This window comes from Colias philodice, chromosome 31 (genome assembly GCF_061535455.1).
Source record: "Colias philodice isolate Cphi_HAF_F1 chromosome 31, ilColPhil1 Martin Lab GWU primary, whole genome shotgun sequence".
Taxonomy (NCBI): domain Eukaryota; kingdom Metazoa; phylum Arthropoda; class Insecta; order Lepidoptera; family Pieridae; genus Colias; species Colias philodice.
The window spans coordinates 1,828,082-1,846,355 of NC_143116.1; the positions used below are offsets into that span (position 1 = coordinate 1,828,082).

General features: G+C 35.5%; 1 protein-coding gene across 3 annotated transcripts in view; it reads left to right on the top strand.

The window, feature by feature from the left end:
- Positions 1-18,274, top strand: part of hrm (solute carrier family 16 member hermes) — a 43,084-nt gene that overhangs the window by 5,215 nt on the left and 19,595 nt on the right. For 2 of the 3 annotated variants that reach the window (XM_089713854.1, XM_089713856.1), the window contains exons 2-5: positions 8,691-8,871; positions 15,096-15,212; positions 17,136-17,279; positions 17,695-17,821. In XM_089713854.1, coding sequence (XP_089569980.1) covers positions 8,769-8,871; positions 15,096-15,212; positions 17,136-17,279; positions 17,695-17,821 — 491 coding nt within the window. In that variant the 5' untranslated portion in view covers positions 8,691-8,768. Of the gene's footprint in view, positions 1-8,690; positions 8,872-11,483; positions 11,598-15,095; positions 15,213-17,135; positions 17,280-17,694; positions 17,822-18,274 lie in introns of those variants that run through there. The other variant, XM_089713855.1, reaches the window with a different exon arrangement.

Sequence of the window (18,274 nt, forward strand, 5' to 3'; positions counted from 1 at the left end):
AAAAAGAATTATCGAAATCGGTTCAGCCGTTCTCGAGTTATGCGCTTACCAACACATTTTGCGATTCATTTTTATATATAGGAAGAAGAAGAAAGAAGATGAGAAATGAATTTGCTCAGGACAAGTATGTACAGACAAACGGATAAAAATTGTTATAATTATATTTAATCATGTTTAAAAATAGTTTTTCGTCGTACGTATTTCCATGTTTGGATAGAGATAAGTCACGCTTATTTTATAGTAGCTATGCCGCGCGGTTTCACCCGCAAAAGCAAGTATTTCTATAGCTCATGTGTTACTGATGTATAGTGTACTAGCTTTCCGCCCGCGGCTTCGCCCGCGTTTTCAAAGAAAAACCCGCATAGTTCCCGTTCCCGTGGGATTTCTGGGATAAAACCTATCCTCTGTGTTAATCCAAGGTACCCTCTATATGTGTGCTTAATTTCATTGTATACGGTTCAGTAGGATTTGCGTGAAAGAGTAACAAACACACACATACACTTCCACACAAACTTTCGCATTTATAATAATATTAAGTACTAGCGGTCCGCCCCGGCTTCGCTCGTGGTACATATTTACGTTTTCTCTACATAAGAACCATCCTCGTACTTCCAGGAATATAATAAAAAAAGAATTATCGAAATCGGTTCAGCCGTTCTCGAGTTATGCGCTTACCAACACATTTTGCGATTCATTTTTATATATAAGAAGAAGATTAAGTATTAGTAGGAATAACCGAATTAGTAGGATAAGATATTATTGTAATGTTACATCTAAAACCGTCCAGTCGTTTTTTTGTGAAAGCGCGTAACAAACATACATCCATCCATCCATACTGGATCCATCCTCGCAAACTTTATGTCGCGTTCGTAATTATAATATTAGCAGGATTCTGGTAGATAAGCTAAATCGCTGCCAATCAGATAACTGATATATATAAAATACTAGCGGTCCGCCCCGGCTTCGCCCGTGGTACATATAATAATATATATATAATAATAATAATAGATGTTGGCCGATTCTCAGACTTACCCGATATGCACAGAAAATTTCATGAAAATCGGTCCACCCGTTTCGGAGGAGTATGCAGATTGCAGACTAACATTGTGACACGAGAATTTTATATATAAGAATAACCGATGTTATATAATAGTGTATGATATTATATTATTATCTTAGGGCTGATTTTTCAATCCTTGGTTAAAACTTATTCGTCGAATAATGTATAAAACTACCATTTTAAAAAGGTATTCTAATTGCCCGTATTTGACAGTTTAATATTATCGTGTAATAATTTATTGGACGGATAAGTTCTATCCAAGAAGCTTATATCTAATACACTGGAGATTGCACTATGACCATTAACTTGTAACAAGAAAATATGACGTTGAATGACGCCTGTATGTTTTTTATCCCTTTCACACCTAACTTGGCATAGTTGGTTTGGCGACTTTGTTTTATACTATGTAGTGACTCATTACTTACATACCCGAATACAACAACCGATATTTGTATGTTTGTCACTCTGTCACGCGAAAACCACTCATGAGTGATAATAGTTCTATCGTCACTCATCAGTGTGTTGAGTGGTTTTCGCGTGATAGAGAGACAAACATGCAAACATTTGTTAATTAACGAGTGATAATGTAATTACCAATTAAGTAATTAGCCACTTTATCTTCAACAAAAATGAGCATTATTAGTAACAGGGTGGTAAATGTTAAAACTGATATGGCGATTCAAAAATGCTTCTAGAAGAAGTCTAATTGAATAAATATAAATAAATAAGTTTGGGTTAACGACCACTGCATCACTGCAGTGGTTAACAACCTTGACTGTTTAGTCAGCGGGTTCGTTTCCCGCTTCTTGAAAATCCTTACTATCTTAATATAAAATAGCTCTCCGCTTTCCGTATACATTCCGTTGAGAGTAAAATTTCAAGGTCGCGTCATGTCATTACCGTCACGTCATGGAGTAAGGCGACGATTTTGGTAGGTATCTTTGAATCTTACCATAGAAGTTTCACATCTGACACGTGTGTACGGCACACACGCTCTTTTTTCTATTTTTGTTTAATCGTACCTATTACCCAACACAATTAACCACCATTACGGCCAATAAGGATCTTGTGTATTGACACGGTGACGTCACGTCCGTCGGCCAGTGGCCGCGGGTGGCCGACAGTTCAACGAGCGCAATGACGCGGTAATATGTCGGCCAATAGTGTTTTACGTTTAGGGTTCCGTAAATACTGATTTTTGGTTCCGTGTGTTTTAGACTAATTTTATGATGTTTTTGTTGTCAATAACTCGGAAAATTAAAAAAAAATTACCATTAGAAAGGTATTTTTACCTAAGGTAAATAACTGCCCTGCGGTTTAGCGTGATGATATTATATATCCTATAGCCTTCCTCGATGAATAGACTATCTAACTATGAAATCATTCTTCAAATCGGACCCATGGTTCCTGAGATTAACGCGTTCAAACAAACAAATAAACTCTTCTGCTTTATAATTTTGAAAGTTGCAATTTACTTCGCAATTCTTTTTGCTTATTTAAAACAGTTTATTACATTTTGACTGGCCGGTTGGCTTGGTTGATAGTGGCCCTGCCTTCCAAGCCACTGGTCGTGGGTTCGATTCCCACCCGGGGCAAATATTTGTGTGATGAACATAGATGTTTGCTCTGTGTCTGGGTGTTAATTATCTATATAAGTTTTTATTTAAAATCATATATGTATGTTTATCAGCCATCTGGTTTCCATAATACAAGCGAAAGCTTAGTATGGGCCGTGTGTGAAAATTGTCCTGATATATTTATTATTTATTTTCCTGTTTCTTACATTAAATTAAAGTATGTAAAAACGATTCGGTTTCATACACACACAGGTGTAACTAATAAAAGCGCGTCAAAGTAAAACCGGGGCTTCAAACTAGTGAAGCGACATAGGTCAAAACAATTAGGTTTTATCTTAAGACCTAAGGAGTGTCTGTATTGAGGATATCGTTAATTATAACAAGACCTTCATAGCATAGTTTTTCCTTTTCAATACAAAGGTTAGACAACTTTTCACTACATAGTATAAAACAAAGTCGCTTTCTCTGTCCCTATGTCCCTATTTATGCTTAAATCTTTAAAACATACGCAACGGATTTCGATGCGGTTTTTTTAATAGATAGATTCAAGGTACATACATAATTTATTATGTTTTAGACAAAGCGGGCGAAGCCGCGGGCGGAAAGCTAGTTAGATTATATAATGAAAGTATTATAACACTTTAGTTTTAAAACTTTAGCCTCTAGTCTCTCTACATAAAAAAAATTGTTAATTATTTATTTACAAAAATAAACAACCTTCAAGTTGTCAGAACTATAAGAGACCACATGGCAGATACTAGTATTCAATTATGAAAAGATTTATCCGAATCGATTCACCCAGTCGAAAGTTATGAGGTAAAAAATCCAATAATAAGTACAGTCGAATTGAGAGCCTTCTCCTTGATTTTTATATTTTAGTCTTCATTCCAATGGTTTATAATTTATAATTATAATTTTTTAAAGAATAGAGAAAAAATCGATTATGAGGCGGGATTCGATCCCGTATTTATCGCCATTCCCCTGTCCCCCTTAGCCAGGGGAATGGCGATAAATGCGGGATCGAATTACGGTGGCCGAGAGGTCACAGTCGTCGCCTCGGAATGACCTTTTTTTAAATCGGTTGATAATTTAAACTATATACGTCGCTAAACACTATATATAGTCTGTCCACTATAAGAATTGCTTTTTGACAGCTCGACGGATGATACCAGAAGTGATGTTCAAAAGATTATCGATTGTGATACCATTTCAATTATAAATTCAAAATATTATCATAAATCGAATCAGGTACGTAAATAATAATTACAACGTAAACGTACTAATAAGATATGTAATAATAAGACCACATATCTATGCATTGTATGTTAAAACTAAACTAAACTAATATTTTATTATTTATTGGTTTCTATCTTACGATTTGGTTGTCTTTACGTTTAAATTATATAACATAATAGAAGAGTTTTTCTGTATCGGATATATTTTACAGAGTATTTCTATCGATTATTTTAATGTATCGACCCATCATTGAATAATTCTGTGTAGGCATCACTAAGTGGGCGGGACCTGTCCATGAAGTACGATAATTATTTGTATGACATTTTAACATAGACAATACAATCCTACATAGGCGTGAAGCTGTCAAAAAGCAAATAATATAATGGACAGAGTATATACACTACATCGATTCAGGATTCATCATAAGGAATAATAATTGTACTTCTTATTTATAAAATAATTTTCAGTTAATCAAATCCATACTAATATTATAAATGCGAAAGTAACTCTGTCTGTCTGTCTGTTACTCAATCACGCCTAAACTACTGAACCAATTTTCATGAAATTTGGTATGGAGATATTTTGATACCCGAGAAAGCACATAGCCTACTTTTTATCCCGGGAAAGTGACGCAATCCCGGAAATCCCATGGGAACGGGAACTATGCGGGTTTTTCTTTGACTGCGCGGTTCTGCGCGGGCGAAGCCGCGGGCGGGAACCTAGTAATATATAAGGGCCAAGGGGCGCTCAATGTTCTTCACAATGGGCAGGGTTGGGCGAGTAGAGGCAATTACGATAGTGTAGACTGTAGAGCCTAAATGTCTATGATCGGCCGTCATTGTACATATTGTTTATTCATATTCGCCGTAATGACGTCAAACATCGACGATCATTTGTTGGGCCAATGCTCTCAATTGTGAAGATGGCCCACAATGTCGTTTTAAAAGTAGTTCAGTAGATTATATCAATATTTAAACATCTGTTAAAATATAAAGTATATAGTAATGCCGGTATCAGCTAGGTAAATAGATAAGTAATATTAAAAATGAAACATTATTGGTTTGTTTGTAAAAAATAACCAAAATTTTGGCAAAAGTAGAAAGCTACATAGTTTTAAAGGAGTGACAAAGGCAGTTTCTTTTAAAAAATATCAGTAGTTTGTCCTACTAATATTATAAATGCGAAAGTTTGTATGGATGTTTGTTACTCTTTCACGTAAAAACTACTGAACCGATTACAATGAAATTTAGCACACATATAGAGGGTAACTTGGATTAACACATAGGATAGGTTTTATCCCGGAAATCCCACGGGAACGGGAACTATGCGAGTTTTTCTTTGAAAACGCGGGCGAAGCCGCGAGCGGAAATCTAGTATATTATAATCGTGAGTTTATGTTTTGGAAGCATGGATGCATGGATGAATGTATGATACTTTAATATGTAAAAATACAGTTTTGACTTTCCTACGATATTATTATATGTAGATCTAGATATTAGTAGGATAGGTACTGTAAAGATTATCACATAACTACAGACTACCCTTTTTACACGCTTTATATTAGCTTCACCTGTATCACAGATTAGAGAATAGTTACTTCGTAACAGATACATCACTCCCATACAAAAGCTAAAATACCTACGCTATATTTACCTACAAAATGCGCCGCAACTCGGCTGCAGTAAGAAATGTACTATACGAACACGCACCGAGAAGTGAGTTTCCCGCGCACGCCGCGTGATTGCGTCATCAAACGAAAACTTTAGGGTTGTACTTGTACCACAGGTTGTACCGAGCGCGTAAATTAAACACAGAGTTGCTGAAACACTTAATTTTTTATTGTTTACATTATACAATAAAAAAAATGAAATCTTATTGATAGTAGTTGTTTCCTTCGGTTTCACCCGCGTGGACCCGCTATATGTGTCTCGTGGATAAAAAGTAGCCTGGTAGGTTTGTGAGTTTCTTTGTTACTGCGTGGCTCCGACTCCGTACAGCGTACTCCGAACTCCCGACACCCGTCCACATCGCAATAACCGGGCATCTTGGTAGCGAGCGCGGGAAACGTGACGCGGGTGCGCAGTCTCGCGTGTGCCAACCAACTGCCGCTTGGGTCGGTACCGACCTACTGTGCGGTAGGCGCTTATAGCGCGACCTTGAGCGAGTGACGGAGGCCTGCCTGTATGTTTGTAACCGACTTCTTTGGGCGCGATTTTGACCCACTTTAAACGGCCAGATTTCGTTCAAACTTTGTAGATTTATTGAGGACCGATGACAATACACTAATTTGATAAAAATTTTCTATTTTTTAGTTCGGTTTTCTATAAAAAGCGTGTTTTTTAGTTTTTTTTAACTATTATTATTATTTAATTGGGGAAATCTTGCGTAGATACCCCATGTCTGCCTACTTTAATCCAGGTACATTACGGGTGAAGCCACAAGCATTAACTAGTTGATGCTAAGAAATAAAGTACAGTGCTAATTAAAACAATCATCGCTATCACATCACACGACTGATAAGCGAGCATTGACCTTGGCGATATTTTTTTTCACGCTTCGTGATGGGTGTGTGCTCAGTTGATTATTTGTGTCCACGTGTTTTGTAATTATTATTTTGTTACTAGCTGACTAGGCGGAGGTCCTTCAAGTTTGATTTTTATGTCAAACTAGCTGCGCCCCACGGTTTCACCAGCGTGCGTAATTGAGTTTTTTCTTTTAAACCTAAAGTTCCTGTGGGAATATAAGTATAAAAAATCGCCTAAGTTACTCCTTATAACAACAGCTATCTGTCAGTGAAAGGTCCGTCAAAAATCGGTCCAGCCGTTCCTGAGATTAGCCGGAACAAACAGACAGACAAAAATGTTAAAAATTACTATTTTGGTATGTGTATAGTGTATAGATATATGGATGTATAAACTATACATATTATGTACTATGTATTTAGTAAAAATCGATTATTTCAATATTAAAAACAGACACTCCAATTTTATTATTGGTTTTGGATAGATTGTAATCTTAATCCTTCAAGGTCTAGTCTATCTGCTGTGCCAAAATGTCATCAAAAAAATTTCAGTTGTTTGAGCGTGAGTGTAATCTACAGACAGAGTTAATTTTGCATTTATAATATTAGCAAATAAACTTGAAAGTGAAAGAAAAAGTGTTTTAATTAATTTAGAATAGAATTACTACTATTATAAGAGTGAGTGTTTTTTATTTATAACTAGCTTTCCGCCCGCGGCTTCGCCCGCGTTTTCAAAGGAAAACCCGCATAGTTCCCGTTCCCGTGGGATTTCCGCCCGCATAGTTCCCGTTCCCGTGGGATTTCCGGGATAAAACCTATCCTATGTGTTAATCCAAGTTACCCTCTATATGTGTGCTAAATTTCATTGTAATCGGTTCAGTAGTTTTTACGTGAAAGAGTAACAAACATCCATACAAACTTTCGCCTTTATAATAGTATTAAGATTCTGCATTTATAAATAACTAACTTTCCGCTAACGGCTTCGCCCGCATAGTCAAAGAAAAACCCGCATAGTTCCCGTTCCCGTGGGATTATCAGGATAAAAAGTAGCCTATGTGTTATTCTGGTTCTTCAGCTACCTACATACCAAATTTCATTGTAATCGGCTCTGTAGCATTTGCGTGAAAGGGTAGCAAATAAACACATACATCCATCCTCACAAACTTTCGCATTTATATTATACTAGATTTCCGCCCGCGGCTTCGCCCGCGTTTTCAAAGGAAAACCCGCATAGTTCCCGTTCCCGTGGGATTTCCGGGATAAAACCTATCCTATGTGTTAATCCAAGTTACCCTCTATATGTGTGCTAAATTTCATTGTAATCGGTTCAGTAGTTTTTATGTGAAAGAGTAACAAACATCCATACATCCATACATCCACACATCCATACATCCATACATCCATACAAACTTTCGCCTTTATAATAGTATTAAGAATAAGAATTAAGATTAAGAAGTAGGTTAGGATGATGTTAAATAAGATTCATAGAATTCAAGGCAATTATGTTTCTAAACTTTATTACGAGAAATAGTTGAGCATCGGTGACTGTAGTAATTAAATAAATAAATAATAAATAAATATTATAGGACTTTATTACACAAATCGACCTAGTCCCACAGTAAGCTCAATTAAGGCTTGTGTTGTGGGTACTAGGCGACGATTAATATAATATTTAATAAATACATATATATATAGATAATAACACCCAGACCCAAGAACAAATAATTGAGTTCATCACACAAATATTTGCCCTGACCGGGGATCGAACCCGGGACCGTCGGCTCAGTAGGCAGTTACTTTACCACTGCGCCAACCGCGTCGTCAGATATTTGAGATATATGAATTTCTGACCTCAATAAAACACATATGGTTGTTAATTAATAATATATTAACTAACATCATGTTTAAAAGATATTATAAAATAAAACGTACTTAAACAGTTTTATTTTAATTTTTTCAAATTTTGAGTATAGTGAAAATAATAACTCCCTTTATTATTTCCAGATCGGTTCAAAACAACCAGAAGACTGTCTTTATAAATAGGCAATATTCCCTAAACTCTAAAGTATAATGTGTTTTTTTATTTGTATTTTGACAAATTTATAATATAAGAATTAAGAACTATAAATTAAATATCTACCTTTACCAATTCCAGTTCCAGACCGGTTGCAAGCAACCAGAAGACTGACTTTGTTATATAGGCAATGTTCCATAAAATATAATGTCGCATTGTAATTGTTTTCCTATTTATTAGGCAATAATAAACAACTAAAAGTAGTTTTCTTATCCATTCCAGACCGGTTCCAAGCAACCAGAAGACTGACTATGTTATATAGGCAACATTCCCTACGAACACGACACCGCCGCTGACGTGATGGCGGCGCCGGCGATCGCGCAAGGGCCGGTGGACGAGGCGCAGGAGACGCTGCTGGTGAAGAACCAGCCGTTGGTCGTGTCTGCTAAGTCCTCGAAGAAAGGTGAGTAATGTGTTAAAGAGAGCGAGTATTTCCAGGGGAATGACATGTTTCATCCCGGTGAAAGGTAGCCTACACATCTATTTGCATTACTAAAATCCTAAATGATAAGATATCACAAGGGCCGGTGGACGAGGCGCAGGAGACGCTGCTGGTGAAGAACCAGCCGTTGGTCGTGTCTGCTAAGTCCTCGAAGAAAGGTGAGTAATGTGTTAGGGATAACAAGCTATCCAGGGAATTGATTTTTCCAGGGGAATGATAAATAATCATAATGTTGAACCGCACCGTTGTGTCGTAAAAGAATGTCAAAAAAACAATTATTTATTGACGATAAATCGCGTTTTAAAAGAGCAATTTGCTTCCTTTTGGAATCTGCCTTTTCTTACATGAAAAATATCAACAAAATTCTCTGAACGGGTAAAAACCTCATGACGGTATTTTAATTATTGATTATTCCACCCAAAAAATCCAAACACTTTCATTTTTATTACTTTAACAACATATATTTTATAAATACGAAACACTTTATAAAATATTATCTAAATTTAAAATTAAACCGATTATTATAATAACAATTTAACTTTTTTTTATATCGCTATAGTAAACGTATATACTTTTTAAATTTTTTTTTATTGCAACACCGAATCATAGACATTTTTTATTGCAAAATACAATGTAGTCTGTGGTCAAACGTCAAAATTATTTTTTATCTCAGAGGAATAAACCTATAGAGTTCTTATATTGAGACAGAACAAAATACATATTTTCTAATCTACTTACTCTTAGTCAATAACAGCATAAGTCAGATTGAGATAGCGATAGAGTATCTGCACTGTCTTCAAACGTAGCGCGCCGGCTAAGTTTTGTTTGCCTTCCAGCTGGAGGTCTCGGTGCGTCAAGTGTTTTTAACGAAATATTTAGAAAATATAAAGTGTTTAGTGTTTCTTTTTATTTGTCAGTGTGCTAAAATGACTATTGTATGTTTAGCTACCGGCTATTACTAGTCGAATGGGAGTTTTGGATGAAAACAATGAAGAAATATCTTTCCATTGGTAAGTGATTTTCAGCAAATTGATAAATATTTATGTTCTAACCCTATTTGAAGGTTTTATCAAGCGCTTTTTTATAAGTTTATGTTGTAACTGTAACATTTACCCACTTTATGGGGTTATGGAATACAAAAGAATTAAATAATTTTTAAAAAATGTCACAATATTATCACGTTTGGCATTTTGTTTACCACCGTAGTGTTGTAACACATCTAGCGTATATTATCGATTTATGACAAAAAATCTATTTCATATTAACGTTGATTTATTTATTTTGTTTCTTATATCAGATTTATATGTAGTTGTTGTAGCAAATAATAGATGTAAATTTTCTACAGCAGGAAAATAAAAAATACCACGTGGTTGTTTTATTTGACTTATCTGTTTAGTTTGTTGTTTCTCTTTTAGATTATTAATAAATTCATTTTGTTTTAGATTTCCAGAGCTAAATAAAAAATGGGTATAAAACATGAGACGTGTAGATTGGACGCCGTCGAAATTTGCTAGATTGTGTTCACTGCATTTCGAGCCTGCGTGTTATCAAGATGGATACTCTAGAAGAATTGTGCAATCTTACGCTTACGTTTTTTTTTGTTCCTTTAGATAATAAATACATTTGTGTGTGAGTGAATTTTTATTTGGAATTTTTTTACACATTTAGGTACTTTAAATGTGTAACTATGTGAAAATTAAACGGTTGATTAAATGACAGTTCTCATAGATGAGAAACTACTATTGAAATACATACTTAATATACATGCGTTTTCAAAGAAAAACCCGCATAGTTCCCATTCCTGTGGGATTTACGGGATCAAAAGTAATTTTTCCAAATTTCATTGTAATCGGTTTATTAGTATTCGCGTGAAAGAGTAACAAACATCCATCCTCACAAACTTTCGCTTTATTAGTAGGATGTAAGGAAAATGTTTTCTTTAAGACTGTCCTTTTATGAACTTGTTAAAATTCATGCTGACTGTGCCTTTCTCCTCACTCCTTTAACTTTATTGATCTTTATTTTAAATTAGTTACATTTCAAGTTTTAAAATTTATTTTAAAATATACTAGCTTTCCGCCCGCGTTTTTAAAGAAAATCCCGCACAGTTCCCGTTCACGTGGGATTTCCGGTATAAAACCTATCCTATGTGTGTATGTACAAAATTTCATTGTAATCGGTTCAGCAGTTAAAGAGAAAATTTATCCATTCTCGCATAATTTCGCATTTATTATATTCGTAGGATTAAACAAATAATGTATTCAACTGAAATTTATGATTAATTTTGTTTTTTTTTTATTATTTATTATTTCACGAAACCGTAAATGCAAAATGCATTCACGATTTTATCGATGGAAGCACATCCCATCACTATCACCTTCTATCTATCTAAATACGTACCTATAGTAAAAATGGTGCCATGACTATGTTGAAACGTAGCTTGTAGTCTATAGCTATCTCATTCTTTCATACGACGTTTTCTTTAGATAGAGAGAAACAAATATATGTAAATTGTATACGCTCGATACAAGTACTCTATAGGTTTATTCCTCTGAGTTTTTTATAAAAATATACGCGGGTAGTTTAATACAAGTACATTCGAGAAATTAAAAGTTGTAGCATAATAATTGTGTGTGAATAAACAATGCCGCCTAAATATGAGAAACTAAAAAGTATCGAGGAACAGGGTAAGAATATATTTATATTTTAATCACTACATAGTATAAAACAAAGTCGCTTTCTCTATCCCTATGTCCCTTTGTATGCTTAAATGTTTAACTACGCAACGGATTCTGATGCAGTTTTTTAATAGATCGAGTGATTCAAGAGGAAGGTTTTAGGATATAAAGTATTAGGTTTTAGACAAAACGGGCAAAGCCGCGGGCGGAAAGCTAGTACCTATATTATAATCGCTGCATAGTATAAAACAAAGTCGCTTTCTCTGTCCCTATGTCCCTTTGTATGCTTAAATGTTTAACTACGCAACGGATTCTGATGCGATTATTTTTAATAGATAGAGTGATTCAAGAGGAAGGTTTTAGGATATAAATTATTAGGTTTTAGACAAAACGGGCAAAGCCGCGGGCGGAAAGCTAGTATATTATAATCGCTGCATAGTATAAAACAAAGTCGCTTTCTCTGTCCCTATGTCCCTTTGTATGCTTAAATGTTTAACTACGCAACGGATTCTGATGCGATTATTTTTAATAGATAGAGTGATTCAAGAGGAAGGTTTTAGTATATAATTTATTATGTTTTAGACAAAGCGGGCAAAGCCGCGGGTGGTAAGCTAGTATATAGGTAATTAAAATCTTAAAATTTTGATCATAGTGTTCACAAACTTGTCAAATGACTTCGATCGATTCTTTTCAATCAGAAAATAATTAATGTTGTGAAGTACTTTTTACATCTCTCACATGTATAAATCAAAGTAGGTTCAGCTAGTATACATACATATATTACTAATATATATATCTATTATTTGTTGGTTTCTTTGATCGCGCTAATCTCAGGAACTACTGGTCCGTTTTGAAAAATTCTTTCGGTGTTTGCTAGCCCATTTATCGAGTAAGGCTATGGGATATATATCAATAGGAGCAAAGCATTACGGATAAAACCGCGGGGCACAGCTAGTCTATACTATATACTATATTACTATACTAGATTTCCGCCCGCGGCTTCGCCCGCGTTTGCAAAGGAAAACCCGCATAGTTCCCGTTCCCGTGGGATTTCCGGGATAAAAACTATCCTACTATGTAACTAAATATGTGTTAATCCAAGTTACCCTCTATATGTGTGCTAAATTTCATTGTAATCGGTTCAGTAGTTTTTACGTGAAAGAGTAACAAACATCCATACATCCTTACAAACTTTCGCCTTTATAATATATATGAGATATTAGATATTAGATAATATTATAAAGAGGAAAGGTTTGTATGTATGTATGGTTTTCACGCATAAACTACTGGACCGATTTTGATGTTATTTGGCACAGATAATCTTTAGACCCTGAGAAAGAACTTAGGCTACCTTTTATTGCGAAATATGTACCACGGGCGAAGCCGGGGCGGACCGCTAGTAGGTTATATAATGAGAAGCCGGACTGCTTGTAATAAACAAAGAGTGTTTGAGGAAAATATTCGCAAAATACAGTGGAAAATTTCTCAATGGCTTTGTTGAAATTCAAATTCAACTTGATTTATACATCAGAGTTGATTTAAATGTCATTTAGCGTCGAAGTATAGATTTTAAAGTTTGATAACTTAAAACTTAGTTTATGAAAACTTAGTTCATAAATGGTAATTTTTGCAATCCGTACCTAATTAATATTTATAATTGACTAGCTGTTCCCCGCGGTTTTACCAGCATTGCTCCGCTTTTATTGGTCTTAGCAATTAGCATTATGATATTACTAGATTTCCGCCCGCGGCTTCGCCCGCGTTTGCAAAGGAAAACCCGCATAGTTCCCGTTCCCGTGGGATTTCCGGGATAAAAACTATCCTATGTGTTAATCCAAGTTACCCTCTATATGTGTGTGCTAAATTTCATTGTAATCGGTTCAGTAGTTTTTACGTGAAAGAGTAACAAACATCCATACATCCTTACAAACTTTCGCCTTTATAATATAAGATAGCCTATAGCATTCTATAGTGAAACTTTTTTAGGCGCGTTAGTAAAATTTCAAGGTCGTGTCATGGCAATACCGTCACGTCATGGAGTAAGGCGACGATTTTGGTATCTTTGAATCTTGTCGAAAAAGTTTCACTTCTGAAACGTGTGCTCGGCACACACACTTTTTTTAGTTCTCAACTACTTATATGTTATTTATTTAGAATTGCTTTTGAGTTTTAATTAAAAAACAAGTCAATAACTGCGGTAAAAACAACCGACTTCAAACTTGCACTTGCAACATTTACAAATACAGACAAAAATGCTCATAAAATAAAAACTACTGGGCCTATCCGAATAAAATTTTTATGGGACCAATTCGACACCATCCCGCATCGAACAAAGAAAGAATCACGTAAATCGGTTCAGAAATCACGGAGTAATCGGTGTACATACATAAAAAAAAACATACCAGCCGAATTGATAACCTCCTCCTTTTTTTTTGAAGTCGGTTAATAACACATTTTCCTCATAGCTTTTGCCGTAAATGTTATTATAGGTGGTTAACTTTGAGCATTAAAATATAACCAGTTGTATCTAGGCATTTTTGTATCTTTTTTCCTTATCAATATGGATTAGTTGCTGTATCCATTTCGTCAACCTTCCTAGTCCATTAGAAATTAAAGATTTTAACGGATTTTAAACGCGATTTATCCATTATATTATTTTCCCGACGTTTCGCACACTTTGCAACGAGTAGAGTTTATACAGGGTGTCCCACTATCGGTATACTAAGCGCGAAGGGACTTGTAGTTTTGCATACACTGATCACGTAAAAAATACTTAAACAACAAAATTACGCCAAAAATTTTTTGCTAAATTTTTCCTTAAAATCCATGTTTTCTTCTCTAGCTTCGCGCAGCCGGCATATAACGCTTCGCTTATGTGAGCAATTTGTCTATAAAAACATAATCGTAAACGATAGCTCACGTGCGGGTGGTAAAGTTGGGCGGGTTGCTTGTTAGGGGTGTACACAAAGAGTTTCAAGAATTCATATATTTGAAAAAAAAATGCATCTGGAATTTTATAAGTATTTTTTACGTACTTAGCGTGTGCAAAACTATAACCTCCTTTGAGCTTAGTATACCAACAGTGGGACACACTACAGGGTGTATGTACTCTTACTTATTTACTCGCGTAAAATCAAACACTAGAAAATACATCCTTGTCCTATTCTTTGTCATGTGTACTACGAAATGAATGTTACTTTCTTTCTAATTTATTTATCACTTTCTTAAATACCATCATCATCACCATCATCACCATCAGCCCATACATATATTGATGACTAGCTTCCGCCCACGACTTTGTACGTGCATCCCCGTTTTTCCCCGTTCCCGCAAGAATTTCGGGAAATCCTTTCTTAGCGGATGCCTATGTCCTAACATCTACCTGCATGCCAAATTTCAGCCCGATACGTCCAGTGGTTTGGGCTGTGCGTTGATAGATCACTATATCAGTCACCTTTGAGTTTTATATATATCTATAGATAAATAATATTTTTATTTTGTTTACAGTAACGCTTCAAGAGGACGACGATGGCAAAGTGGGCAGGTTCACGATCGGGCCGGCGCCGGAGCGCGACTGGGAGATGGTGCCGCCCGACGGCAAGTGGGGCTGGTGTGTGCTCGTGGGTGAGTGGTAGCTTGTGGCAGAAAGTGTAGGGGGTTTGGTAAAAAGTGGTAGTTTTTGGCCGCCGACAAGCGCCGGTAAGCGCTTATAAGTTTCCAGCTTCACTTCTGAATACGCACTTAGGACCGGCAAAATTACTTTTTTACAATTAATTAAATACGTAGGTATGTAATTATAGGTAGGTAAAAGGAACGGAGATTGTCTTATATTTTTATCTTATATATAAAATTCTCGTGTCACAATGTTAGTCTGCATACTCCTCCGAAACGGGTGGACCGATTCTCATGAAATTTTCTGTGCATATCGGGTAAGTCTGAGAATCGGCCAACATCTATTTTTCATATGTACCACGGGCGAAGCCGGGGCGGACTGCTAGTATATATATAAAGGCTAAAATTAACCCTTCAGGTAGCAATTATTATCTGGTAAAACCAGATAATAATTTTGTGTAATAATTGTATAAGTAATGTTGTATTGTGATATTTATCTCTTAAATTAATAGACCTATAAAGAAATTTATAATTTGGCTACTAAAATTGGCCGATTTGACCAAAAAAATATAAAACTGCTTTGGATTACCTACTATAAGTTCTCAAACAACTAAAAAAATCTTGAAATTTGAATTCAAATATCTTAAAAACTTACTTTTTTTAGTATAAATAGGATTTCCGGGATAAAATCTATCATATATGTTAATCCAAGTTAGCCTCTACATGTGAACTAAATTTCATTGTAATCGGTTCAGTAGTATTTGCGTGAGAGAGTAACAAACATACTTCCATCCTCATAAACTTTCGCATTTATAATATTAATGGATAGGATTATTTATTTTTTGAAATTTTTAAATTATTCTTCGCCAATATAACAAAACCTATGAAACATAATATCCAGGTCAATGGTATGGAAGGAATCTACGCACATACATTTATAGGGTCAATTATAATAGTATGGGTCAAACGATTAAGTGCTCTTGACAGTATGTTATGACAGCGTTGTTATGATATTTCGACCTTAGGGTCGTTGTTTTATACGCACTTTTTGAAACTTCTTTAGCCTTTAAACGAGACTAAAGTTTCAAGGTCGCATCATGGCAATACCGTCACGTCATGGAGTAAGGCAACGATTTTGGTATCTTTGCATCTTGCAGAGTAAAATTTCAAGGTCGTGTCATGGCAATACCGTCACGTCATGGAGTTAGGCGACGATTTTGGTATCTTGGAATCGGCCAAAGATGTTTCACTTCTGACACGTGTGCTCAGCATTCACGCTCTTTGTGTCAATATGTTTGGTTATAGTTTATACGTAATTTTCCTTATTTATAAGCTTCTATGTGCATTACTATACATAGTTGTTATTAAAAATGCCTATCCTTTCGGATTGTTATAATACTTAGTTTCATAAGTGTTTTTCTTATTTATTAGACTGCCTTTATGTGTATTTTATTACACTAGCTGTGCAGCTCCGTTTTACCTGCTTCGCTCTTATTGGTGTTAGTGTGATCTAGCATATAGCCTTCCTCGATGAAGGATCATTCTAACAATGAAATAAATTTGAAACAGTGACATTGTTATGAATCTGAAAGCAACAAAAAATAACAGAATATTAAAGTTAAAAACGAACAAAATACGCATATTTGTCTAGGGACCTTAAAGGCAAGGCCACACAGTATATGCTATATATACTACTAGTGGTCCGCCCCGGCTTTGCCCGTGGTAGGTTCATATTTTGCAATAAAAGGTAGCCTATGTCCTTTCTCGGGTATCAAAATATCTTCATACCAAATTTCATGCAAATTGGTTCAGTAGTTTAGGCGTGATTAAGTAACAGACAGACAGACAGACAGAGTTACTTTCGCATTTATAATATTAGTATGGATACAGATATGGAACTTATATTATTTTAACGATTTTCTTTTTAATTTTCAGGCGCAACCCTAGTGAACATCCTAATACCGGGCACGATAAAATCCTTCGGAGTTCTGCTCGTCGAGTTCAACGATGTGTTCGAGGCGAGTGCATCTGCGTCATCTGGAATAGTGGCGTTATGCTACTTTTTGTACAGTAGTTTGGGTGAGATAGATATAAAATACACACACATACACATACACACACACGTAGACACTCCCCAGAGTAACACGTTGTACTCATAGATAACACACTCACACATTCACACTTGCTAGACACACACACACATCCATATACATTATACATATACACACTATACACATATATAGAAATACTTGATTTTGGCCGCAGCTAATTAATAATTAATAACAATATTTAAAAGCTGAACAGTTTGTTTCTTTGTTTGGACGCGCTAATCTCAGGAACTACTGGTCCGATTAAAAAAATTCTTTCGGTGTTAGATAGCCCATTTATCGAGGAAGACTATAGGCTATATATCATCACGCTAAGACCAACAGGAGCGGAGCAATGCGGGTGAAACTGCGGGGCACAGTTAGTTAATAATATCTCTCTCTTTCAGGTCCACTCTCGTCAATTCTCTCCGTGAAATGGTCATACAGAACGGTGACGCTCATAGGTGGCAGTTTTGCTGCGTTCGGCATGATATTCAGTAGCTGGGCGTTTTCTATAGGTTATTTGTATTTTAGGTGAGTGAGTGAGTGATTGATTTATTTATTTAAATCTACTATATAAAAATAAGTCGGGTTTTCCTTCCTGACGCTATAACTCCAGAACGCACGAACCGATTTCCACGGTTTTGCATTCGTTGGAAAGGTCTCGGGCTCCGTGAGGTTTATAGCAAAGAAAAGGTGTCTCTGGTGGCGAAACGGAGTTCGCCCGGTTTGCTAGTATTTTTATATAGTATAAAATCTGCAAATTAAATTTCAAATAATTTTACACTAGGCGCTGCAGCTGGACAAGTTTTAGCGAATTTTCTTCACCTATTATTGAAAAAAAAAACATGTTTTTTACATTTTTTTTTTCTTTTTATACTCAGTTTCGTCGCGAAAAAGTTATGTATTCTTCATTTATCTCCCAAATTAGCACTGGCAAGCGAGTTTTAGAAACATTTTTAATTATTTTTCCCCAGTTTCGGTGCA